We start from the raw sequence: 27,712 nt of genomic DNA on the forward strand, positions 1-27,712 counted from the left end.
GGCCTTGCAGAACAGAAGCTGCCCTACTGAGAATGCAGAGGGCAGAATTTCACCTCCCTGCCTTCCTAGGGATTCCTCAGAGGAAGCATCTATTTTTACCAGGAACTTTCCTGAGTCTGTAAGGGCCTTGTTGACTCCAGGTGCTCCAAGGGGTTGTTAAATTGGAAGAGAAGCAGGATTTGCTTAGGCCTTTCCTCTTGGAACCATAGCTTACAGCCATTCTGATTCACAGTCTTGTGTCTTTTTCTGGCTTAGTGAAAAAACGCCGTATATCTTCAAAAGGACATGATCCACACAAGGGGAAGCCAGTGAAAACTGGAAGCTCTACATTCATTCGAGAACTCCGCAGTAGGACTTTTGACAGGTGAGTACCCTTACCTCAGGGGCTGGTGAAGTCCAGGGCTCTGGGGAGCTGGGACTCTTTCTTCCCAGCTTTCCTCCTGGCTGTTTCAGTTAGGTGCTTCCCCCATTTAGGGGTGTCTACAGGGCTTTGTGAGTTTCCTCTGGAGAGGGGTCTTCAGTTTTAGTCAGTTTCTGAGGAACATTGCTAGAGTCTCATATGATATACAGATTACATTAAGATTTACTTGTGGAAACTTTTGGTAGATGTGAAGGTAGTTTTGCCCAAGTCAGGAGAGGATATTTATATCTACCCAAAGATTGCTACAACTAGGAGTCTTAAAGATCCAAAAATTTAATTCTTTCATTGTAAAGAAGAGGAATCTCCCATACATTGGTGGAACATAAAAACGAGACTAAGAGACATGGACAAGAGTGTGGTGGTTACCAGGGGTGGGGGGAGGGAGGACATGGGAGGGAGGGAGGGAGAGAGTTAGGGGGAGGGGGAGAGGCACAGAGAACCAGATAGAGGGTGGCGGAGGACAATCTGACTTTGGGTGAGGGGTATGCAACATAATTTAATGACAAAATAACCTAGACATGTTTTCTTTGAATATATGTACCCTGATTTATTAATGTCATCCCATTACCATTAATAAAAATTTATTTAAAAAAAAAAAAGAAGAGGAATCTCTTTTAAAAAATAAAGACAGATCCTGGCCAGTTGGCTCAGTGGTAGAGCGTCGGCCTGGCGTGCGGGAGTCCTGGGTTCAATTCCCGGCCAGGGCACACAGGAGAAGCTCCCATCTGCTTCTCCACCCCTCCCCCCTCCTTCCTCTCTGTCTCTCTCTTCCCCTCCTGCAGCCGAGGCTTCATTGGATCAGAGTTGGCCAGGGCACTGAGGATGGCTCTGTGGCCTCTGCCTCAGGCGCTAGAATGGTTCTGGTTGCAACAGAGCAACGCCCCTTGGCGGGCATGCTGGGTAGAACCCGGTCGGGCGCATGCGGGAGTCTGTCTGACTGCTTCCCTGTTTCCAGCTTCAGAAAAATACAAAAAGGAAAAAAATATAAAGACAAAATTTGAGTGATCATGTCTTTCTTTTGCAATCAAGAAGTAGAGTTTTCTTGCCTGACCAGGCGGTGGTACAGTGGATAGAGCGTCAGACTGGGATGCCGACGATCCAGGTTCGAGACCCTGAGGTCACCAGCTTGAGCGCAGGCTCATCTGGTTTGAGCAAGGCTCACCAGCTTGAGCCCAAGGTCGCTGGCTCGAGTAAGGGGTCACTCGGTCTGCTGTAGCCCCATGGTCAAGGCACATATGAGAAATCAATCAATGAACAACTAAGGAAACGCAGCGAAGAATTGATGTTTCTCATTTCTCTCCCTTTCCTGTCTATCTGTCCCTCTCTCTGACTCTGTCTCTCTCTGTCTCTGCCACAAAAAAAAAGAAATAGTTTTCTTTTTTAAAAAATTAACATGGGCTTATAAAAATAAACTGTCAATTGAATGAAAATAATGAATTAGAAAAAAAATAATGAAGTACTCTTCTTTGTTTAGTTTTTAATTCACTTAATTATTTTCAGCTTTTCTATAATTGACATGTTTAGAATTATAACTGTTTTTTTTTGAACTTAGTATTTTTGTTTTATTTGTTTATTTAAAGGCAGTGGGTCTGCTTTCCACCTCAGACTTCTCAAATCACTCTTCCAAAGTCAACCAATTTCTTGTGCATTCTTTCAGAAATAGTCTTTGCTTATATAAGAATGATTCTATTCCTTTTTTAAAAAATATAAATAAAAACACTATATTTTTCTGCATCTTTTTCAACCTAAAATTATATATATTAAGGATACATCTTTAGCAACACATGCAGATGTTCTTCATTCTTTTTCATGGATGTTTAGGATTTCAGTGTATAGATATATTTTTAATTTTTTTATATATAATTTATTTAGCCAATTCTCTATTGATGAACATTTAAATTGATTCTTGCATTTTGCTATTAGAAAAAATACTGCAGTGAATGCCTTTATACTTATATTTTTGTGTATGTAGATTAGTTATGTACATAAAGGTGAAACTGCTAGGTCAAAGGGTATGTGCTTTAAAATTTTTTATTTTTATTTTACTTATTTATTTATTTTGTATTTTTCTGAAGTTGGAAATGGGGAGGCAGTCAGACAGACTCCCGCATGTGCCCGACCGGGATCCACCCGGCATGCCCACCAGGGGGCGATGCTCTGCCCATCTGGGGCGTTGTTCTGTTGCATCCAGAGCCATTCTAGCACCTGAGGCAGAGGCCATAGAGCCATCCTCAACGCCCGGGCCAACTTTGCTCCAATGGAGCCTTGGCTGCGGGAGGGGAAGAGAGAGGCAGAGAGGAAGGAAAGGGGGAGGGGTGGAAGCAGATGGGCGCTTCTCCTGTGTGCCCTGGCCGGGAATCAAACCCGGGACTCCTGCACGCCAGGCCGACACTCTACCACTGAGCCAACCGGCCAGGGCAAAATTTTTTTATAGATATTGACAAATTATTTCTAAAGTGGCTATGCCATTTCACACTCCTACTAGACAATGTGTGAGAGTGTCTAATTCCCTATATCCCGGCCAGCACTGATTTTTAAAATTATTTATTTTTTAAATTGATTTATTGGAGTGACATTTGTTAATAAAATTACATAGATTTTGGGTGTGGCAAGAACTGTTTATTAGCAAACATTTCTTGCCTTTCTGATAATATAAAAAATGAAATATTGTTTCCACTTGATTTCTTTAATTATGAAGGAGGTACAAATACATATTTTTGTACTCATAAATCATCCTTATTTTTTTCTCTGTTACTGCCTGCTTATGTTATTTGACAGTTTTTCTGTTGGAATACTACCCATTTCTTACTGATTTATAATAACTTCTTAAAAAGTTTAAAAAATTTTATGTTGTTAAATTATTTTTACTATTTTGGTGACTACTGGGCCTTGTCTCTCCAGTGTTTATTTCTGCTACTCTATGGCTTTATTTTTTTTTCCAATCTAATCTTTGATCTGTCTAGAGTTATGTAAAGAGTACAATAGACATTGAAATAAATATTTTTCCAGATGTTTGTCCCAACTCAAGTAGTCCATCCTTTCTCTAGCATGATTTAAAAAAATAATTCCTCCTGCTTTCTAGTTAACTGAGTATGTGTGTTAAGAAAATGGTTGTAAAAATTGTAGTTTTTTTCATCAATCTTTTCTCTTTATTTGCAAATATTTTAAATGGAGTACTGCTGCTTTGAGTTAAAGTAAATTAGCTAAGTTTGTCAGATGATGTCTATTCTTCCTAAGCAGGTTGTTAACTGACTTGTCATCCAGAGAAGAGAACTCTATTGACAGGATCTCCTGCATTAAGTTTCCCACCTCTGCCAGTGACCTGGCTTCTTGCCTTGAATAGGTCCTTCCCTGGAACATGAAGTTTATGCCATTAGTTGCCACCCCACCTTAGATCCCCTCAGAAAGAGTCCAACCCTTGGATAAGTGGTAGCATCCAGTGAGGCCTTCAGTGGCAGGGCCTCTGGGACTCAGATTTTCTTTCATGTGGCCCACAGCTCAGATGAAGTGATACTGAAGCCCACTGGAAGTCAACTGACTGTGGAATTCCTGGAAGAGAATAGCTTCAGTGTGCCTATCCTAGTCTTGAAGAAGGATGGATTGGGGATGACAGTACCCTCACCATCATTCACTGTGAGGGACGTGGAACACTATGTTGGTAAGCAACACAGACCTTCTTAACTGTGATATCGTTCACTCTCATCAAGACATTTGACTCTTTCCCTCAATCTACCTTTTGTATTTCCTTTCTAGCCATCTTGGGAATGTGACGTGTAGTGCCATGCTCAAAGTCATTCTTTGGCAATGCTAGAACCAAAATTCTGTTCTCCTTTCTTTTTTTCCTGAATAGACCACAAAACCCCAGTCTGAGCCACATTTTTTACCTTGAAATTCCAGAGATTGTGGTGGTCTCTCTGTCCTCTTTTGAGATGAGAAAGCCTTTGACTTTTATATTCACCTGTCACTTGTCTTCTGAGCATGAGTTTTGGGGGAGAGGAGGAAAACGGGGAGGAAGCAGGGCCCAGGCAGGTGGATTGTACTTTTAGATAGGCTGTATGTCAGACCTGTTGCCCTAGCAGTCCTGGACCCAGAATATAAATCTAAGGAGAGTGTGAGGATTTGTATACCCACCTCTCAAACATGCACATTCAAACTCAGTGTCTGAGGAGAGGGGTTTTGAGTGTAAGGCCATTCTAGAGACTAGTTAAGGGGATGAGAGGCTCTTCCCGAGTCTCTGAGACCTCTTAGTACAGAACCCATCTCTTTACTCTAGGTTCTGACAAAGAGATTGATGTGATTGATGTGACCCGCCAGGCTGACTGCAAGATGAAGCTTGGTGATTTTGTGAAATATTATTACAGTGGGAAGAGGGAGAAAGTCCTCAATGTTATTAGTTTGGAATTCTCCGATACCAGGTAGGAGGGATGGGGGTAAGTAAAAAGTCTGACAAATCCTGGAACTGATGATATTCTGAGTATATATTAGTGTTTCTTTCCCCTCCTTCTGGTAGTTCCTTCCTTTGGGATGGGTAGCTGGTTTATGCTTTTCTAGATAGATGTTCACATTTTAACAACCAAATCGTAGTTCTCCTTTACAGTTTCTAGCATTGCATAGGTTATACAACAGCTATTTTAATTAGTTTTTATCTCCGTGAAGACTAGGACAGCTTTCTTAGACCTTCTGATATTTAGAATGTAGCATGGTCACTTGTTTAACTCCCAGGATAGGCCCTCTGTCCCTGGAAATAGATTTATTAAAATTTGCCCCCCAAATAGTTTCTCTAAGGATAAAGTTTCTTAGATTAAAAAAAAGAAAAAAGCTTATGGCCTTAAATGATTCCATCTGGATTCATGTACACAATAGAGATATGCAGTCTTCTCTGTGCCCAGAACCGTGGGAGATCCCAAAAAATCATAACAAATCCTTTTGCACTTATGTAGCTTACTGTCTGATTGTTTACTTCTTTAATTTTGACATAATTACTGATTCACAGGAAGTTGCAAAAAATGTACAGGGAAGTCCTGTATATCCTTTAGCCAGTTTCCCTCAATGGCAACATCTTACAATAACTATAGTACAATACTGAAAGCCTTGCTGTTGGTTTTAACATGCAAAGTCAACCTGAAGGTGTTTTAAAAAACTGTGCTTATACCTCATTTCATCTTGAAAGAATATTTCAAGCGGCTTCAGAGATGCAGGGGAGGGGGAAGAAAAGTGGACTAAAAGGAAATTAAAGGTGGGGAAATAAGATCTATCTGGTGGGTATTCTGGACACAAAACGCATGTATGAATGTCTGGATAATTGGTGGAGAGGGACAGTAGAATTTTCACTGAATTTACTGAAGGTCAGAACAAAGAAGGGAATGCAATATTACAAGATTTTGTGCTTTCATGTGGGATAAAAACAGCCATATGTTTGGGAGGAACAATTCTTTACCTGGAACTGAGCCCAGAGAGGTTTCTTTAATGGTTCATCATAAAGAAGACACTATGAGATGGGGACAATACAATTAACTGTTATAAACCAAGTGCCAAGGGAGTGGACTCAGGTGGGGGGAGTATGAACATTTAGTAGAAGAAATGATTGCCTTTGACTGTGGAGCTGGGACTTGGAACTTCTAGAATTGAGTAGAATGAGGATGCTGACCAGACTTACAGAAAAAAGTGTCCTGTGTGCTCTTGGGGATTCTGTGGTGAGAACAACTTTGTCTTATCTGACTCTTACTGGGATGGGGGACATTTTGATCAGACTTCATCTTCAATTCCTAATCAGCTGATAATCTGCTCTCCATCCCTTCCTTGCTAGGCTTTCAAACCTTGTAGAGACACCCAAGATTGTTCGGAAGCTCTCATGGGTGGAGAACTTGTGGCCAGAGGAGTGTATCTTTGAGAGGCCCAATGTGCAGAAGTACTGCCTCATGAGTGTGCGGGATAGCTATACAGACTTTCATATTGACTTTGGTGGCACCTCAGTCTGGTACCATGTGCTCAAGGTAGGAATGGATACGGATATGGCCTCTGGAGGCAGCCAGGCCTTGACACCAACCTGTTTATTTCAGGTGGCAGCACAAAATAGGCTGCTGAGGCCTACCTGCCTCACAGAGTCTGGGTGACATTTCCATGTAACTATTCTGTCAAGGTTGGGAACTGAGTTGATATGTCATGTAAACTGTCTCTACTTTACAGTTAGTGTTTTACATGTTTTTTTTTTAAAAGATTTTATTTATTCATTATAGAGAAGAGAGAGAGAGAGAGAGAGAAGGGGGGAGGAGCAGGAAGCATCAACTCCCATATGTGCCTTGACCAGGCAAGCCCAGGGTTTTGAACTGGCAACCTCAGTGTTTCCAGGTTGACACTTTATCCACTGCGCCACCACAGGTCAGGCTACATGTTTTTTTTTTTAATAACAGCAGATGCCTAAACATTTCTCCAACTAGTATCTTCTTAATTGAACCAATATATACTCCTACCACTATGTCTGGAAATGTCCATCATTTACTGGAGAAATTCCTGGTAACTTGAGAAACTTCCCTTCCTCCAACTTTATTAAGGTGTAATTTATATACCATAAAATGTTTATAATACCATCATAAAATGCCATCAAGATAGAGCATATATATGAGAAGTTTCTTTTAATGTCAGCCTTCCCATAAATAGTTTCTCTTTTAGCTGTTGTTACAATTTTGTAATTAGCATATCAATTGTCAATGATGGTAAAGGATTTTTGAGGTCTGAAAAACTAATTTCTTAAGTAGTTTTGATTTCCACCATTGTTCTTACTATTTAGTTTTCTTATCAGGAATGCCAAGGAAAGAGCAGGGAACAGATAGTACTCTTTTTTCAAATGATTATTACCATTCCTGAACTAGTTGTTTCATTGGTTTCTTGTGAAGAAATGGAAGCATTTAAATGAGAGTGCTATTATGCAAATGTTAGATTTCATTTTTTTTTTGTATTTTTCTGAAGCTGGAAACAGGGAGGCAGTCACAGACTCCCGCATGCGCCCGACTGGGATCCACCCAGCACGCCCACCAGGGGGCGATGCTCTGCCCATCCGGGGCGTCGCTCTGTCGCGACCAGAGCCACTCTAGTGCCTGGGGCAGAGGCCAAGGAGCCATCCCCAGTGCCCGGGCCATCTTTTGCTCCAATGGAGCCTCGGCTGCGGGAGGGGAAGAGAGAGACAGAGAGGAAGGAGAGGGGGGTGGAGAAGCAGATGAGCGCCTCTCCTGTGTGCCCTGGCCGGGAATCAAACCCGGGACTTCCGCACACCAGGCCGACGCTCTACCACTGAGCCAACCGGCCAGGGCCTCATTTTTTTATTTTTAAATAATTTTAATAGAGACCAGGCGGTGGCGCAGTGGATAGAGCGTCGGACTGGGATGTGGAAGGACCCAGGTTCGAGACCCCAGGATAGCCAGTTTGAGCATGGGCTCATCTGGCTTGAGCAAAAAAGCTCACTAGCATGGACCCAAGGTCACTGGCTCGAGCGGGGGTTACTCAGTCTGCTGAAGGCCCACGGTCAGGGCACATATGAGAAAGCAATCAATGAACAACTACGGTGTCGCAACAAAAAACTGATGATTGATGCTTCTCATCTCTCTCCGTTCCTGTCTGTCTGTCCCTATCTATCCCTCTATCTGACTCTCTCTCTGTCCCTGTAAAAATAAAATAAATAAATAAATAAATAAAATACTTAAAAAAAAATTGAACTATTTAAAAAAAAAAATAATAATAATAATTTTAATAGAAAAATTACAAAGATAATAAGAACAATTTCTGTGTGTCCTTCACTCAGACTCTCCAAATGTTACTGTTTTATTACATTTTTTTCTCTCAAGAAAACATAATAAAATGGTTTTATATATGTATTTTTTCTGAAGCATTTGTGAATAGTTGCAGACATGGTGTCCCTTTATCTCATAATAGTTCAGTATGCCTTAAACACTAGGGCATTACAGTATACTTATAAAAGTCAGGAAATTAATATTGATATAATACTATTATTTAATCTTCAGATCTGATTCAAATTTCTCTAATTATACAATAGATAGTTTCTTTTATTTTTAAATGATAATTTCTACTGTTGTTGCTTTCCTACATTGAAATTTATCATAAAAATGTTTGTTAAAGTATTCAAGCTGTGGGTTGGGGATATTTTTGTGCTAGTGGATATTGTGTCTTTTCTTTTCTGCCAAATTATCTATCTGGTGATTATCCAGGCAAAATATAATTAGGAAATAAAATGTTATTTTAACAGATAATCACCTAACATAAAATCTTTCAGAAGTCCTTGGGCAATTACTGAACTTTTAAACTTTTGTTAGCTTTGATTGCAGGTGTGAGAAGGAATACTCTCTGTAAATGGCATTTAAAAGCAAATTCAATTTTCTTCTCATTGGTAATGTGGCCTTAGCTTCTCCTAGGGCTAGTAATATTGATCTTTGCATCTGTAGAGGCCATTTTTCATTTGGCATTGCAACAAAAATAGGAGCCTTTGGTGTACGTTTGTGCTAAGTTGAGCAATTTTGTTTGAAGTATCTTTCCCAAATTACTTTTGTCAATTTTATAGAAGCTTAAAAGTGAAAAAGTATTTAAGTTTTCCAAATCCACATAAAAATGATTTTTGTATGGGTTTGGGAAAGAATTCTGGCATCTATGTGGTCTTGGAGCATGGAAGAGAGAATATCCTTTTGAAACCCCCCTGGAAAACTTTTCTGGAAATCCTTGCTGTTTTTGGCATTTCAACCTTTTTTTGTTTCAGGGTGAGAAGATCTTTTACCTGATCCGCCCAACGAATGCCAACTTGACTCTCTTTGAGTGCTGGAGCAGCTCCTCTAACCAGGATGAGATGTTCTTTGGGGACCAGGTCGACAAGTGCTACAAGTGTTCTGTGAAGCAAGGACAGACACTTTTCATTCCTACAGGTCTTCCCTGGGCCTCTCTGGGAGCATTTGAGGGTGGGAAAAGGGAGAATGTGGTACCAAGAACTAACCCCTTCACATAATGTGTTGATCTGCTTATGTGGGGTATTCCTTTCATGTATGCTGAAGGCTCAGAACTGAACCTCACAATTCATATGGTGTCTAGGGAAGGCTACTGGTGGGGAAGCCTAGGAGAAGGTTGATAGACTTCTTTGCATTGGGCTGATGGCAACTTGGTGGGCAGATAGAGAACAGGACTCTAAGCCCTGACTCTCGGGATAATGACTGAGAGGCTGGCATTGTAGGCTATGAATCGGAATGACCTGGGATGAGGGTGGGGCTTTTCTCCTAAACAATACATGCCTAGGCTTCACCCCTAGAATTAAGAACTTGTAGGTCTTGGATGGGACTTGAATATGTGTATTTTGTAAAAAGTCTGCCCAGTTGTCCCATTTGGGAAAAGTTGACATCGTTACTATATTGAATCTTTCATTAACACAGTGAGTCTCTCCATTTATTTAGATTTTTCTTGATTTCTTAATTTCAGAATTAGTGTTAAATTTTCTTAAAACATTTGGTAGAATTCTCTAGTGTAGTCTCATGGGCCTAGAGATTTCTTTTGGGGTAAGTTTTTAATTAGTTCTCAATTTTCTTAAACTTTATTAAGATATTCAAATTATTTCATAATGGTTGAGTTACGATAGTTTGTGCTTCTAAGGAACTGATCCATTTTATCTAAGTTGTGAAATTTGTGTGTGTGGAGTTGCTCATATTATTTCCTTATTATCCTTTTTTTAAAATTCATTTTAGAGAGGAGAGAGAAAGGGAAAGAGAGAGACAGAGAGGGAGAGAGAAAGGAGAGAGAGAGAGAGAGAAGGTGGGGAGGAGCTGGAAGCATCAACTCCCATATGTGCCTTGACCAGGCAAGCCCAGGGTTTCGAACCGGTGACCTCAGCATTTCCAGGTCAATGCTTTATCCACTGCGCCACCACAGGTCAGGCTCCTTATTATCCTTTTGATGTCTTCCAGTTCTCTAATGAGATCCTCTGTTTCATTCCTGATATTAGTTATGTCTTCTCTTTATTCTGTGTTAACATTGATGGAGGTTTGTCAAATTCATTGAACTTTTTAAAAAACATTTTTGTTTCATTGATTTTTGTCTGTTGTCTTTCTGTTTCCATTTGATTTCTGCTTTTATCTTTTTTTTTTCTTTTGCTTGCTTTGCGTTTATTCTGCTCTCCTTTTTCTAGTCTTGGGACAAGAGCTTAGATAATGAATTTCAGACTTTCCTTTTATAAAATGTATTGATTTTAGAGAGAGAGGAAGAGGGAGAGTGAGACAGAGAAAGAAATGTCCATTTGTTGTTGCACCCATGTATGCATTTATTGGTTGATTCTTGTATGTGCCCTGACTGGTGATTGAACCCTCAACCTTGGTGTTTTGGGAGACACTCTAACCAACTGAGCTGGCTGGCCAGGGCCTAACTTTCTCTGATTGATTGATTGATTGATTGATTGATTTTTATTCAGTGAGAAGAGGGGAGGCAGAAAGACAGACTCTTGCATGCGCCCCAACTGGAATCCACCGGGAAAACTCACTAGGGGGTGATGCTCTGCCCATCTGGGGCATTGCTCGGTTGCTCAGCAACCAAGCTCTTCTTAGTGCCTAGGCTGAGGCCATGGAGCCATCCTCAGTGCCCAGAGCCAACTTGCTCTACTTGAGCTATGACTGTAGTAGGAGAAGACAGAGAGAGAGAGAGAGAAAAACGAGAGGGGGAGGGATGGAGAAGCCGATGGGTGCTTCTTCTGTGTGCTCTGACTGGGAATCGAACCCGGGACATCTACACACCAGACCAATATTCTACCACTGAGACAACTGGCCAGGCCAACCCTGTTTTCTAATGTAATCATATAATGCTATAAATTTTCCCCTAAGCATTGATTTAGCTGTGCCACATATTTTAATATGTTGTATTTTCATTTAATAAAATATGCTTTTTAGGTCCTCGCCGGTTGGCTCAGTGGTAGAGCATTGGCCTGGCGTGCAGAAGTCCCGGGTTTGATTCCCGGCCAGGGCACACAGGAGAAGCGCCCATCTGCTTCTCCACCCCTCCCCCTCTCCTTCCTCTCTGTCTCTCTCTTCCCCTCCTGCAGCCTAGGCTCCACTGGAGCAGGGGTGGCCCGGGCGCTGGGGATGGCTCCTTGGCCTTTGCCCCAGGCGCTGGAGTGGCTCTGGTCGCAACAGAGCGACGCCCCGGAGGGGCAGAGCATCGCCCCCTGGTGGGCAGAGCATCGCCCCTGGTGGGCGTGCCGGGTGGATTCCGGTCGGGGGCATGCGGGAGTCTGTCTGACTGTCTCTCCCTGTTTCCAGCTTCAGAAAAAAAAAATACAAAAAAAATATGCTTTTTAAAAAGTTGAGACATTCACATACCATGAAACTTAACCATGTTCAAGGGTACATATAGTTCAGTTTAAAAAAATATTCACAAGTTTGTGCAACCATCACTGCTATCTAATACTAGAAATTTTCATCACTTTAGAAAGAAACCCTGTGTTCACTAGCAGTCAGTACCCATTCCTCCTTACTCCTAGTTTTTCTCAACCACTTTTGTACTGTGTATATGGATTTACCTGTTCTGAATATTTCATATGAATGGAGTCCTGCAATATGTGATCTTTTGTATCTGGCTTCTTTCACTTAAACTATTTTTTTTCCTTTTTAGTGAGAGGAAGGGAGGCAGAGACAAACTCCCACATGTGCCCCAACTGGGATCCACCCGGCAAGCCCACTAGGGGACGATGCTCTGCCCATTTGGGGCCCTTGCTCTGTTGCAACTGGAGCCATGTTTTAGTGCCTGAGGTGGAGGCCCTAGAGCAGGGGTCCCCAAACTACGGCCTGCGGGCCACATGCGGCCCCCTGAGGCCATTTATCTGGCCCCCTGCTGCACTTCTGGAAGAAGCACCTCTTTCATTGGTGGTCATTGAGAGGAGCACATTGACCATCTCATTAGCCAAAAGCAAACCCATAGTTCCCATTGAAATACTGGTCAGTTTGTTGATTTAAATTTACTTGTTCTTTATTTTAAATATTGTATTTGTTCCCGTTTTGTTTTTTTACTTTAAAATAAGATATGTGCAGTGTGCATAGGGATTTGTTCATAGTTTTTTTTATAGTTCGGTCCTCCAATGGTCTGAGGGACAGTGAACTGGCCCCCTGTGTAAAAGGTTTGGGGACCCCTGCCCTAGAGCCATCCTCAGCACCCAGGGCCAACTTGCTCTAATAAAGCCATGGCTGCAGGAGGGGAGGAGGAGTAGAGAGAGAGAGAGAGAGAGAGAGACAGAGAGAGAAGCGAGAGGGTGAGGTGTGGAGAAGCAGATAGGTGCTTCTCCTGTGTGCTCTGACTGAAAATCAAACCTGGGACTTCCACACACTGGGCCGACACTCTACCACTGAGCCAACTGGCCAGGGCCCACTCATACTATTTTCAAGGTTCATCATGTTATAGCACGTATCAGTACTTCATTCTTTTTTTTTAATTTTTATTAGTATTATTGGGGTGACATCAATAAATCAGGGTACATATATTCAAAGAAAACATATCCAGGTTATCTTGTCATTCACTTATGTTGCATACCCATTACCCAAAGTCAGATTGTCCTCCGTCACCTTCTATCTAGGTTTCTTTTTTTTTTTTTTTTTTTTTCATTTTTCTGAAGCTGGAAACAGGGAGAGACAGTCAGACAGACTCCCGCATGCGCCCGACCGGGATCCACCTGGCACGCCCACCAGGGGCGACGCTCTGCCCACCAGGGGGCGATGCTCTGCCCATCCTGGGCGTCGCCATGTTGCGACCAGAGCCACTCTAGCGCCTGAGGCAGAGTCCACAGAGCCATCCCCAGCGCCCAGGACATCTTTGCTCCAATGGAGCCTTGGCTGCGGGAGGGGAAGAGAGAGACAGAGAGGAAAGCACGGCGGAGGGGTGGAGAAGCAAATGGGCGCTTCTCCTGTGTGCCCTGGCCGGGAATCAAACCCGGGTCCTCCGCACGCTAGGCCGACGCTCTACCGCTGAGCCAACCGGCCAGGGCATATCTAGGTTTCTTTATGCCCCTCCCCCTCCCCTTCCCCTCTCCCTCCTTCCCTCCCCCCCCAGTACTTCATTCTTTAAATGGATCAATAGTAGTCTGCTGTGCATATATACCACATTTTGTTTATCCATTCATCATTTTGTAGTTAATTGGATTATTTTCACTTTTTGGCTGTTATGAATAAGGCTGCTGTGAACACTCATGTACAAGTTATTGTGTTGACATGTATTTTCAGTTCTTTTGGGTAGATACCTATGAGAGGATTTGCTGAGTCATATGGTAGCTCTATATTTAACTCCTTGAGGAATTGCCAAACTGTTTTCTAAAGCAGCTGCATTATTTTGCATTTCCACCAATGGTTTATGAGGGCCTTTTCCGCATCTTCCCCAACACTTGTTCTTATCTGGCTTCATCGTTATAGCCTTCCTAGTGTGTGTGAACTGGTATGTCACTGAAATTTTAATTTGTGTTTCCGTAATGAGTATTGATGTTGAGCATCTTTCCATATGCTTACTTGACATTTCTATATCTATTTTTTCTATTGAGAAATGTCTGTTCAAAACCATTGCCCTTTCTGTAATTTGGTAATTTATCTTCTTATTGTGAATTGTAAACATTCTTCATATATTTTGGGTATTAAACCTTTATCAGATATATGATTTGCAAATATTTTCTTTCATTTTGAGCATTGTTTTTTTCATTTTCTTTATATTCTTAATAGTGGAAAAAGTCCAGTTTATCTTTTTTTGTTGTTTGTTTGCTTGTGCTTTTGGTGTTATAGCTAAGAGACCATTGCTTAATTCAAAGTCTTGAAGACTTATACCTCTGTGTTCTTCTAAGAATTTTATAGTTTTATAGTTTTAGTTCTTACACTTAGGTCTTTTTTTTATAACATTTTTAAAAATTATTTTTATTTATTTATTCATTTTAGAGATATGAGAGAGGAGAGAGAGTAAAGGGGGAGGAGCAGGAAGCATCAACTCTCATATGTGCCTTGACCAGGCAAGCCCAGGGTTTTTTTTTTGAACCAACGACCTTAGCGTTATAGGTCGATGCTTGATCCACTGTGCCACCACTAGTCAGTCTACACTTAGGTCTTTAATCCATTTCTTTTTTTAGCATGAGAGAGAGACACACACACAGGAAGGGAAAGAGATGAGAAGCATCAACTTGTAGTTGCAGCATTTAGTTGTTTATTGATTGCTTCTCATATGTGCCTTGACTGGGGGGTTCCAGCCAATCCAGTGACCCCTTGCCCAAGCCAGTGACCTTGGGCTCAAGCCAGACACCATGGGATCATGTCTGTGATCCCATGCTTAAGTCAGTGACCCTCCACTCAAGCTGCTGAGTCTTCTATCACACTGGATGAGCCTGAGCTCAAGCCAATGACCTTGGGGTTTCGAACTTGGGACCACAGTGTTCCAGTCAATGCTCTATCCACTATGCCACCACTGGTCAGGTATTTCAACCATTTCAAGTTAATTTTTGTACATGATATGAGGCAAGTTTCCAATTTCATTCTTTGGTATGTCGATGTCCAGTTCTCCCATAACCACGAGAAGACTATACTTTTGCTACTGAATTATCTTGATATCTTTGTAAAAAGTTGAACAACCATAGGTATATTGGTTTATTTCTGGACTTTGAATTCTATTCCATTGTTCTATATGTATATCCTTATGACAGTATCACACTATCTTAATTACTATACCTTTGTAATAAGTTTTGAAATTTGGACATGTTAGCCCTCCAGCTTTACCCGCTCTCCCTCCAAGATTACTATTGCTATTCTGGATGCCTTGAATTTCTGTATGAATTTTTAGCTTCAGTTTTTTTATAAGTTTTTTTTATTGGTTACTCTAGTTTTATTTTATATATCTCTGTCTATTTATATATCTATTTTTTTATTAATTTTACTAGGGTGACATCAATAAATCAGGGTACATATGTTCAAAGAAAACATGTCCAGGTTATCTTGTCAATCAATTATGTTGCATACCCATCACCCAAAGTCAGATTGTCCTCTGTCATCTTCTATCTAGTTTTCTTATATATTTTTTTAAATCACAGTCTACAGGTATGTCATTTTAGTTGATATTTTACCAGCTTGAGGCAAGGGTTGAAACTTTACCTCTGTTCACATCCCTTTATCCTTCCATTTATAATGTATTTGTCTTTACTATATACATTGAGAATCACATAACACAGTGTTTTAATTTTTGTTACTGTCAAGAATAATTTGGAGTTCTAAGAGAAGGAAAGTCTGTTGTATTTACCTGTATTTTTTTCTCTTATTCTTTCTTCCTTCATAGTATTCTAAGATATCTTCTTTTTAAAAAATGTTTTATTTATTTATTTTAGACAGGAGAGAGTGAGAGAGAGAGAGAGAGAGAGAGAGAAGGGAGGGAGGGGCAGGAAGCATCAACTCCCATATATGCCTTGACCAGGCAAGCCCAGTGTTTCAAACCAGCGACCTGAGCGTTTCAGGTCAACACTCCATCCACTGTGCCACCACAGGCCAGGCCTAAGATTTCTTCTTTTATCATTTCCTCTGTGTTTATAATCAGGATAGGTCTACTGGCAACAGATTCTCTTAGTTTTCCTTAATCTATAAGTGTCTTGATTTCCCTTTCATTCCTAAATAATATTTTTGCTAGATATAGAATTCTGGGTTGATAGTGCTTTCCTTTTAGCATTTGAAGAATGTTATGTGACTTGCTCTGGCCTCCATGGTTTCTGGTGAGATTTCAACTGTCATTCAAGTTATTTTTACCCCATGGGTGTAATTTCTTGCTACTTTCCATATATATATGGAAAAGTATATATATGGGTTTATACTGTATGTGTTAACTGAGCTCTTGAATATATAGGTTTATATATTTAGTCATTATTTCTTTGAATACTTTTTCAATCCCACATTCCAACATCTCTTCTTCTGGGTCTCTGATTATATGAATGCTACAAATTTTGTTGAAGTCCTAGGTTCCTGAGTTTGTATTTCTGTCAGTCTATTTCCTCTATCTTGTTCATATTGGATACTTTCTATTGTTCTGTTTATAAGTTCTCTGATTCTTTTCTTGATTGTCTTCATTTAGCTGTTAAGCTTATCTATTGCATGTTTTATTTCAGATATAGTATTGATTTTTATTGATTTTAATTGATTGTGTTTACATAGATTCTAGTGTTGCCCTGAATGCATCTCCCCCCACATTCCCCTGAACATCACCCTTTCCCCCCTCCCCATAGCGCCCTCCCCCCTTCCCTTCAGGTTTATCCCATCCTATCATCCCCCTTCCCTCTGTCCTCTTTTCCACTAGTCCCTTTGATCCTTCCTCTGTCTGAATTCTGTTCCTCAGTTTACATTGTTCATTGGATTCCTCAAATGAGTGACGTCATATGATATTTTTCTTTCTTTGCCTGGCTTATTTCACTTAACATAATAGTTTCCAGGTCCATCCATGTTGCAAAAGCTAAGATTTCCTTCTTTTTCATGGCCCCATAGTATTCCATTGTATATATGTACCACTTTTTTTTTTCTGTATTTTTCTGAAGCTGGAAACGGGGAGAGACAGTCAGACAGACTCCCACATGTGCCCGACCGGGATCCACCCGGCACGCCCACCAGGGGGCGACGCTCTGCCCACCAGAGGGTGATGCTCTGTCCCTCTGGGGCGTCGCTCTGTTGCGACTAGAGCCACCCCAGCGCCTGGGGCAGAGGCTGAGGAGCCATCCCCAGCGCCCGGGCCAACCCTGCTCCAGTGGAGCCTAGGCTACGGGAGGGGAAGAGAGAGACAGAGAGAAAGGAGAGGGGGAGGGGCAGAGAAGCAGATGGGTGCCTCTCCTGTGTGCCCTGGCCGGGAATCGAACCTGGGACTTCTGCACGCCAGGCCGACGCTCCACCACTGAGCCAACCGGCCAGGGCCTGTACCACATTTTTTAATCCACTCGTCCGTTGGTGGATACTTGGGCTGTTTCCAGATCTTCGTTGTTGTGAACAATGCTGCCATAAACATGGGGGAACATTTCTCCTTTTAAATAAGTGATATGGTGTTCTTGGGATATATTCCTAAAAGTGGGATGGCTGAGTCAAAAGGCAGTTCCATTTTTAATTTTTTGAGGAATCTCCATACTGTTTTCCACAGTGGCTGCACCAGTCTGCATTCTCACCAGCAGTGCAGGAGGGTTCCCTTTTCGCCAGCACTTACTCTCTGTTATTTTGTTGATGAGCACCATTCTGACTGGTGTGAGGTGATATCTCATTGTGGTTTTTAATTTGCAATACTCTAATGATTAGTGATGTTGAGCATTTTTTCATATGCCTATTGGCCATGTGTATGTCCTCTTTGGAGAAGTATCTATTAATTTCTTTTGCCCATTTATTTATTTTATTTATTTATTTCAGAGACAGAGGGAGAGTCAGAGAGAGGGATAGACAGGGACAGACAGACAGGAATGGAAAGAGATGAGAAGTGTTAATCACCAGTTTTTCGTTACAACACCTTAGTTGTTCATTGATTGCTTTCTCATATGTGCCTTGACTGTGGGCCTTCAGCAGACTGAGTAACCCCTTGCTTGAGTCAGTGACCTTGGGTCCAAGCTGGTGAGCTTTTTGCTCACACCAGATGAGCCTGCGCTCAAGCTGGCGACCTCGGGGTCTCGAACCTGGGTTCTCCTGCATCCCAGTCCGACGCTCTATCCACTGCACCACCACTTGGTCAGGCTCTTTTGCCCATTTTTTGATTGGACTTTTTACCTTCTTGGTGTTGAGTTTTACAAGTTCTTTATAAATTTTGGTTATTAACTCCTTATCAGATGTATTGTTGAACATGTTCTCCAATTGTGTGGTTTGTCTTTTTATTCTGTTCTTATTGTCTTTAGCTGAGCAAAAGCTTTTTAGTTTGTTATACTCCCATCTTTTATTTCACTTGCCCGTGGAGATAAATCAGCAAATATATTACTACGAGAGATGTCGGAGAGCTTACTGCCTATGTTTTCTTCTAAGATACTTATGGTTTCATGCCTTACATTTAAGTCTTTTATTCATTTTGAGTTTATTTTTGTGAATGGTGTAAGTTGGTAGTCTTGTTTCATTGTTTTGCAGATAGCTGTCCAATTTTCCCAACAGTATTTGTTCAAGAGGCTGTTTACTCCATTGTATGCTCTTACCTCCTTTGTCAAATATCAGTTGTCCATAAATGTGTGGGTTTATTTCTGGGTTCTCTGTTCTGTTTCATTGATTTATATGTCTGTTCTTATGCCAATACCAAGCTGTTTTGAGTACAATGGTCTTGTAGTATAACTTGATATCAGGAAGTGTGATACCTCCCACTTTATTCTTCCTTTTCAAGATTGCTGAGGCTATTCGTGTTCTTTTTTGGTTCCATATAAATTTTTGGAATATGTGATCTATATCTTTGAAGTATGTCATTGGTATTTTAATTGGTATTGCATTGAATTTATAGATTGCTTTAGGTAATATAGACATTTTAATGATGTTTATTCTTCCTAACCATTAGCAAGGTATATGCTTTCACTTGTTTGTATCTTCCTTGATTTCTTTTATCAATGTTTTATAATTTTCCGAGTACAAGTCTTTAATCTCCTTGGTTCAACTTACTCCTAAGTACTTTATTTTTTTTGGTTGTAGTAGTGAAGGGGATTGTTTTCTTAATTTCTCTTTCTGACAGTTCATTGTTGGTGTATAAAAATGCCTCGGATTTCTGAGTATTAATTTTATATCCTGCCATCTTGCTGAATTCATTTATTAGGTCCAGTAGTTTTTTGACTGAGACTTTAGGGTTTTCTATCTTATATACAATATCATACCATCTGTAAATAATGATAATTTTACTTTTTCAATTTGGATGCCTTTTATTTCTTCATCTTGTCTGATTGCTATGGCTAGAACTTCCAGAACTATGTTGAATAAGAGTGGTGAAAGGGGGAACCCCTGACTTGTTCCTGATCTTAAGAGGATTGCTTTCAATTTTTGCCCATTGAGTATGATGTTGTCTGTGGGTCTGTCATAGATGGCCTTTATCATGTTGAGGTATGTTCCCTGTATTCCCACTTTGCTGAGAGTTTTGATCATGAATGGGTGCTGGATTTTATCAAATGCTTTTTCTGCATCTATTGAAATTATCATGTGGTTTTTCTCTTTCCTTATGTGATGAATCACATTGATAGATTTGCGAATATTGTTCCAGCCTTGCCTCCCCAGAATAAATCCCACTTGATCATGGTGTATGATTTTTTTCATATATTGCTGGATCTGGTTTGCTAATACTTTGTTGAGGATTTCAGCATCTAAATTCATCACAGATTTTGGTCTGTAATTTTCTTTCTTTGTGTTGTCTTTGCCTGGTTTTGCAATCAGAATTATGCTCGTCTCATAAAAGGAAATTGAAAGTCTTCCTTCCTCTTGAATTTTTTGAAATAGCTTGAGAAGCATTGGAGTTAGTTCTTCTTTGAATATTTAGTAGAATTCACTTGTGAAACCATCAGGCCCAGGGCTAGTGTTTCTTGGGAGTTTTTTGATAACTGTTTCGATCTCATTTGTTGTAATCGATCTGTTTAGGTTTTCTTATTCTTCCAGATTGATTTTTAAAAGATTATATGTTTCAAGGAATTTGTCCATTTCATCTAGGTTGTTTAATTTTTTGGCATACAGTTCTTCATAGTATTTTCTTACAATATTTTGTATTTCTGTTGTGTCAGTTATTTCTCCAGTCTCATTTTTAATTTTATTTGAGTCCTCTCTCTTTTTTTCTTGGTGAGTCTGGTTTCATTGATCCTCTGTTTTGTTTCTTTAGCCTCTATGTCATTTATTTCTGCTCTGATCTCTATTATTTTCTTCCTTCTACTACCTCTGGACTTTACTTGCTGTTCTTTATCTAGTTTTTTTTTTTTTTGTATTTTTCTGAAGCTTGGAAACGGGGATAGACAGTCAGACAGACTCCCCCATGCGCCTGACCGGGATCCACCCGGCACGCCCACCAGGGGGCATCGCTCTGCCCACCAGGGATCGATGCTCTGCCCCTCCGGGGTGTCGCTCTGTCGCGACCAGAGCCACTCCAGCGCCTGGGGCAGAGGGCAAGGAGCCATCCCCAGTGCCTGGGCCATCTTTGTTCCAATGGAGCCTTGCTGCGGGAGGGGAAGAGAGAGACAGAGAGGAAGGAGAGGGGGAGGGGTGGAGAAGCAGATGGGTGCTTCTCCTGTGTGCCCTGGCCAGGAATCGAACCCGGGACTTCTGCACGCCAGGCCGATGCTCTACCGCTGAGCCAACCGGCCAGGGCCTCTCTAGTTCTTTTAGATGCAGGGTTAAGTTTTTTATTTGAGCTTTTTCTAGGGTTTAAAGGTATATCTGTAATGCTATGAACTTCTCTCTCTGGCCTGCTTCTTCTGAGTCTCATAAATTTGGAGTTGTTGTATGCTCATTATCATTCATTTCTAGGAATTTATTTATTTATTTTTGACCTTATTGTTAACCCATTTGTTATTTAATAACATGCTATTTAGTTTCCAAGTGTTTGAGCATTTTTCAGTTTTTTTGTTGTGGATGATTACTAGTTTCATGCCATTGTGATGAGAGAAAATGCTTGATATGATTTCAATCTTCTTAAATTTGTTGAGAGCGCTTTTGTGCCCTAACATGTGGTCTATCCTAGAGAATGTACCATGAGCACTTGAAAAGTTTGTATATTCTGCTTTAGAATGAAATGTTCTGAAGGTATCTGTTAAATCCAGTTGATCTAGTGTGTCCTTTAAGTCTGCTGTTTTCTTTTTTAATTTTCTTTCTTGAGGATCTATCTAGTGATATTAGAGGGGTTTTGAAATCCCCTGCTATTATAGTATTGCTGTTGATCTCGCCCTTTATTTTATTTTTATTTTTTTGTATTTTTCTGAAGCTGGATCTCGCACTTTATATCCATCAATTTCTGCTTTATATATTTAGGTCAGGGGTCCCCAAACTTTTTACACAGGGGGCCAGTTCACTGTCCCTCAGACTGTTGGAGGGCCAGACTATAAAAAAAATATGAACAAATCCCTGTGCACATTGCACATATCTTATTTTAAAGTAAAAAAACAAAACGGGAACAAATACAATATTTAAAATAAAGAACGAGTAAATTTAAATCAACAAACTGACCAGTATTTCAATGGGAACTATGCTCCTCTCACTGACCACCAATGAAAGAGGTGCCCCTTCTAGAAGTGCGGTGGGGGCCGGATAAATGGCCTCAGGGGACCGCAGTTTGGGGACCCCTGATTTAGGTGCTCCTATATTAGGTGCATAGATATTTATAATGGTTATATCTTGCTATTGGATTGCTCCGTTTATCATTATGTAGTGACCTTCTTTATCTCTTACTATAGCCTTTGTTTTAAAGTCCATTTTGTCTGATATAAGTATTGCTATCCGAGCTTTTTTTTTCATTTTTATTTGTGTGATATATTTTTTCCATCCTTTTATCTTCAGTCTATGTGCATCTTTTGTTTTAAGGTGTGTCTCTTGTAGATAGCATATATATGGGTCCTGTTTTCTTATCCACGCAACTACCCTATTTATTTTTTTATTTTTTATTTTTTTTGTATTTTTCTGAAGCTGGAAACGGGGAGGCAGTAGACAGACTCCTGCATGCGCCCGACCGGGATCCACCCGGCACGCCCACCAGGGGGCGATGCTTTGCCCATCTGGGGCGTCACTCTGTTGCGACCAGAGCCACTCCAGCGCCTGGGGCAGAGGCCAAGGAACCATCCCCAGTGCCCGGGCCATCCCTTGCTCCAATGGAGCCTCGGCTGTGGGAGGGGAAGAGAGAGACAGAGAGGAAGGAGAGGGGGAGGGGTGGAAAAGCAGATGGGCACCTCTCCTGTGTGCCCTGGCCGGGAATCGAACCCGGGACTTCCGCACGCTAGGCCAACGATCTACCACTGAGCCAACCGGCCAGGGCCACGCTATTTCTTTTGATCGGATCATTTAATCCATTTACATTTAAGGTTATTATTGATATGTAGTTGTTTTTTGCTATTTTATTCTTTAAAACTGTATTCCTCTTTTACTATATTCTTTTTCTCCTTTGATCTGTTTACAACAGGCCCCTTAGCATTTCTTGCAGCCTTGGTTTGGTTGTAGTGAATTCCTTGAGTTTTTCTTTGTCTGGAAAGCTTTTTATTTCTCCTTCAATTTTAAATGATAGCCTTGCTGGATAAAGTAGTCTTGGTTGTAAGCTTCTTCTAGCCTCTGGGGCTTCAGGCTGGGGCTTTGTTTCTGGGACTCAGGACCCTCCCCTCTCCACTAAACTACCTTCTGCCCCGCGAGTCTCTCCTTGCTGCTATTTGCTCCCGGGAGCTGGGCAGCCTTCTCCGCATTTCAGCTTTTCCTACCAGTCATGTAATTCTAACATCTTGTTTAAGTTTATATTGTATAATTCGAGATTTTCTTTTGTATTGCATAGGTCTGTTTGTCTGTTTGTATACCAAGATCATATTGATTTGGTTACACTGGTTTTGTAGAATGTGTAATACAGTATATGATGAGGCAAGTCACCCTCCTCTCCATATCCATCTGCTTTTCTCTTTTATAGTTTTCTATTCCCAGGCATAATGCTTTTTTATACACTGTTAACTTAGTACCTAGTTGTTGAATTGATTTTCCCTATCAGAGATTTGAGTTGGATTAATTTGCATCTTGGGAGAAATTTTCACGAACTGGTGCAATTTACTTAGTTCTACAAGAGTTGAGTGTCTACTATCTGTTTCAGTTTTGGGCTAGGTGCTAGAGAGAAGAGTTCAGTAGACCATTTCAGTATAATATTCTCATAGCCATAGTAGAGGTACTCACTAGAAGTTTTGGGAGCATAGAGAAGAGCACTTATTCTAGCCAGTGGTTTGTTAAAATCTTCTCAGAAGAGTGATACCTGAAGTGTAAGTGGGGGCTGACTAAGGATAGAAAGGCAGGAAAGGCATCTTAGACACAGGAAAGGCATAAGTAAAGAAAGCAAGACTGTGTGGGAGCCGTTTATGGATACTGGATCCTAAAAGGGCTGAGAGCTGATGAAGCTGAAAAGATAGGCAGGCTGAACTTATCTCATAGGTGACTAGAGACCAATAAATCTTTGTTTTATTTATTTTTTAATGAAATATTTCATAGGTACCAGAAGTTATAAAGAATAATATAATGTGTTATAAACACACATTCATGTGTTTATAACTTAACTAAAAATATAAATTTTTACAAATGTATTTGAAGCCTCCTGTATACTTCTCCTCAATTACATTTTTTTTTATTTATTTTTATTTATTTTTTACAGAGACACAGAGAGAGTCAGAGAGAGGGATAGATAGGGACAGACAGACAGGAATGAAGAGAGATGAGAAGCATCAATCATTAGTTTTTCGTTGCGACACCTTAGTTGTTCATTGATTGCTTTCTCATATGTGCCTTGACCAGGGGCCTTCAGCAGACCGAGTAACCCTTTGCTCGAGCCAGTGACCTTAGGTCCAAGCTGGTGAGCTTTGCTCAAACCAGATGAGCCCGCGCTCAAGCTGGAGACCTCAGGGTCTCGAACCTGGGTCCTCCTCATCCCAGTCCGATGCTCTATCCACTGCACCACCGCCTGGTTAGGCCTCCTCAATTACATTCTTATTTTTCCTTCTCAGAGCTAGCCATTGTCCTAAAGTTGGTGATTTTCATTTTACGTATTTTGATCCCTTTATTTTTTGGGATGCCACATTAAGCAATATATTGTATTGTTTTACATGTTTTTGAATGTTTTATAAATGGAGTCATCATGTTAGAGTTATATTCTACTCAACTTTTTTCTCTGAATATTATAAGATCCATGTTGAATCATGTAGCTTAAAGTTTATTTATTTTATTTGCTTTCCAGTGTTCCATTGTATGAATATATGGTGTTTGATTCATTCTTCTGTGGATGGACATTTTACTGGAGATTTTTGGCCAGGGATGGGCATGGGAAGATTTGTATTTTAGATGTATTACTTTGGGTTGGGATGTGAAAGACTTCAAGAGGTTTGAGATTGGTGTAGAGCAGTGGTTTGCAAACACTTTGGACTCAGGACCCTTTTATACTCCATTTTTTAAAATATTATTGAAGATCCAAAAGAGCTTTTAGTTTTTGGCTTATATTAATATTTATCAGATTATAAATTAAAACAAAATTTTACAATATTTGTTAATTCATTGAGAATTATAATATAGTAATAATCTCATTACATATTAGTGTAACAATTTTTGTGAAAAATAACTATTTTCAGACTAATATAATTTAGTGAGAAGATTGACATTTACATTTTTGCAATTTTTTTTTAACGTTTGGGTTAACAGAAGACAACTGGATCCTCAAAGCTACTTCTGCATGTTGTGATATAATGTAATATGCCCTCTAGAAAATTCTGCTGTACACTTGTGAGATAATGAGGGTGAAAAAGACAAATCATATCTTAGTATTACCATGCGCATAGTTTTGAGTTTGGAGGCTGTTGTAAGTAGCCTAGGTGAGAGATAATGAGGGCGTCTGACAAAGCATTGGTAGGATAAATGGATGGAGAAGGGGAGGTGAATATAAGAGAGATTTAAGTAGAAAAATCAGAAGATTCCAGGAGGTGGTATAGGATTAAGGGTGAGAAGAATAGAGTTCCAATTTAGGTGCATGCTTCACGATCAACCTTTGAAGTGGACATTTAGCTAAATTTGAACATTAGTAGAATTAGTAGAATTTGAACCTGTATCTGTCCAACACAAAAACTTTTTGTTTTATCTAGGGCAGAGTTATATGGGGGTAGTCATGGCAAGAAGGTGATGCCCTTCTTAGAGACAAGAGAGAGGATGGGTGACGCAACAGAGATATTTTGAAATGGGAAGAGGGAAGTAGGAGTTTATTAACCCCATATGTTGTTCCAGTTCAGGGGTATAATGATGGCAGACTTTTCCAGGATGGATATTGGGAGAATGGAGGGACCTAAAATGTTCTGAGTCAGAGGAACTTAGAATGTTTTAAGTCACTGCCAAGCTGACTGCTATCAGGACTCTAAGGAGTTGTGTTTGAGCTGAGTGGGCAGTGGAGATGTCTTCCTGCTCTGATTTTACCTTACTGAACTTCAGGATGGATCCATGCTGTGCTGACCCCTGTGGATTGCCTTGCCTTTGGAGGAAACTTCTTACACAGCCTTAACATCGAAATGCAGCTCAAGTGAGTCCTGAGGCTGTGGTGATCCTGAGTTGGCCATTCCCAATTGCTAAAATCCTTGGGTTCTCCCATATAGTGAGGAGTGCAACATTAAAGGAGGCAAGATGATCAGAAAGGAATGGATACTGGTTCCTTGGTGCTGTTTAGTCTGAGGATGACTATCTCTTTCCTCACTTAGTAGTTTTGTGACTTGGGCAAGTCACATAACCCTTGACCCCAAATTTGCTAACCCATAAAGTAGGATCTTACAGGGTAGTAGTAAGGATTAGAGATAATGGGTATAACATCCAGAATTATAGCTGATCATAGTAGTTACTCAATAAATGGGATCCTTATCACTGTGTTTTTTCTACTTCCTCCAGAGCCTATGAGATTGAAAAGCGGCTGAGCACAGCAGACCTCTTCAAGTTCCCCAACTTTGAGACCATCTGTTGGTATGTGGGAAAGCACATCCTGGACATCTTTCGAGGTACAAAGCCTTTTACCAACTTTCCTCTTTCACCTTGATCTCCTGAGCGTGCTTGTTTGTATGTGTGTGTACTTGTGTATGTGTGTGTACTTGTAACCATCACGTCAGTCAAGGTACAGTATAATTTCATCCACACAGAGAATGTTCCTGGTGCTACCCGTGGTGTAGTCTCACCCAGTCTCTTCCCCTGCACTATCCGTAACTTCTAGAAACCACTGATCTGTTGTCCATATCTATAATTTTGTCATTTCAAAAATCCTGTAAAATTGATTCCTGGCCGGTTGGCTCAGCGGTAGAGCGTACACCCGGTATGTGGAAGTCCCGGGTTTGATTCCCGGCCAGGGCACACAGGAGAAGCGCCCATCTGCTTCTCTACCCTTCCCCCTCTCCTTTCTCTCTCTCTCTCTCTCTCCCCCTCCTGCAATCAAGGCTCAATTGGAGCAAAGTTGGCCTGGGTGCTGAGGATGGCTCCATAGACTCTGCCTCAGGTGCTAGAATGGCTCCGGTTGCAGTGGAGCAGCACCCCAGAGAGGCTTAGCCTCACTCCCTGGTGGGCATGCCAGGGGGGGATCCTGGTTGGGTGCATGCAGGAGTCTCTGTCTGCCTTCCCCCGCTTCTCACTTCGGAAAAATACAAAAAGAAATCCTACAAAACTGGATTCATACAGTATATTATCTTTTATGACTGGCTCTTTTACTAAGCATAGTGTGGGCTAGAACATGGATTTTAGCTTTTTTATCAGCAAAGGTGGCTGAGAAAATTGGATAACAGTGAAATTATCCCTATTTCCTACCAATTAAACTAAAGAACTTAGTCTAGGTAGTCTCAGAGTTTCTTGAGAAAGTCTGCTTCCTACGGGGACAAGGCCCAGTCCTAATCATCATGGTGTCATTGTGTTGGTTCCAGGTATCATCCCAAGTGGAAGCTAACCTGTTGAGTTCCTCTTGACTGGTATGCTTTGAAATAGAGTGGTTCCCTTGATCAGACTTGAGATTCTTCAAGATGACTTGGCCAGGAGGCATCAGTATCTCAAAGTTATAAAGAACCTTAGAGACCAATGATTAGTCTCCTACCCAATACCTCAAGTCCTTATTCTGCTACCTAGACAGCCTGTCACTTAAGTGTTCAATCAGATCTTAGATGACTAACTCTATTACTTGTTCTAAACAGCTCAGTTTAGCAGACAGTTCTTTGTTGAGCCTAAATCTGGCTGTTTGTAATAACCTCCTCCTGGAGTAACTTAGACCTGTGTAGATGGTAATCATGGTCCTTCTGAATATTTGTTTTATTTTGAAAGCAAAGAGGAAGAATATTGTGGTGAGAGATGCACAGGCCCTGGATTCAGACAGACATGGTTGCAGTCTTGGCTTTGGCACTTTACTAGATGTATGTACTTGGTTATGTCTCTTTGCCTCTCTGAGCCTCAGTTTCCTGAACTATAAAATAATATAGTGACACTTGGCTTACAGAGTGGGTATAAAGATTAAATGAGATAGTAGATGTCAAATGCCTGGCACGTAGTAGGTACTCATTAAATGGACACTATTGTAAACTGAGATCTGGAGTTGTGTTTAGAACCTTGAGCATTTTCTCTGATTGCATAAAAA

General features: G+C 40.8%; 1 protein-coding gene across 4 annotated transcripts in view; it reads left to right on the forward strand.

The window, feature by feature from the left end:
• PHF8 (PHD finger protein 8) overlaps nucleotides 1-27,712 on the forward strand; it is a 143,892-nt gene that overhangs the window by 35,035 nt on the left and 81,145 nt on the right. For all 4 annotated transcript variants that reach the window (XM_066357562.1, XM_066357561.1, XM_066357565.1 and 1 more), the window contains exons 4-10: nucleotides 256-364; nucleotides 3,919-4,079; nucleotides 4,695-4,836; nucleotides 6,228-6,414; nucleotides 9,183-9,345; nucleotides 25,552-25,639; nucleotides 25,999-26,105. In XM_066357562.1, coding sequence (XP_066213659.1) covers nucleotides 256-364; nucleotides 3,919-4,079; nucleotides 4,695-4,836; nucleotides 6,228-6,414; nucleotides 9,183-9,345; nucleotides 25,552-25,639; nucleotides 25,999-26,105 — 957 coding nt within the window. The remainder of the gene's footprint in view (nucleotides 1-255; nucleotides 365-3,918; nucleotides 4,080-4,694; nucleotides 4,837-6,227; nucleotides 6,415-9,182; nucleotides 9,346-25,551; nucleotides 25,640-25,998; nucleotides 26,106-27,712) is intronic.

Source organism: Saccopteryx leptura, chromosome X (genome assembly GCF_036850995.1).
Source record: "Saccopteryx leptura isolate mSacLep1 chromosome X, mSacLep1_pri_phased_curated, whole genome shotgun sequence".
NCBI classification, from domain to species: Eukaryota; Metazoa; Chordata; class Mammalia; order Chiroptera; family Emballonuridae; genus Saccopteryx; species Saccopteryx leptura.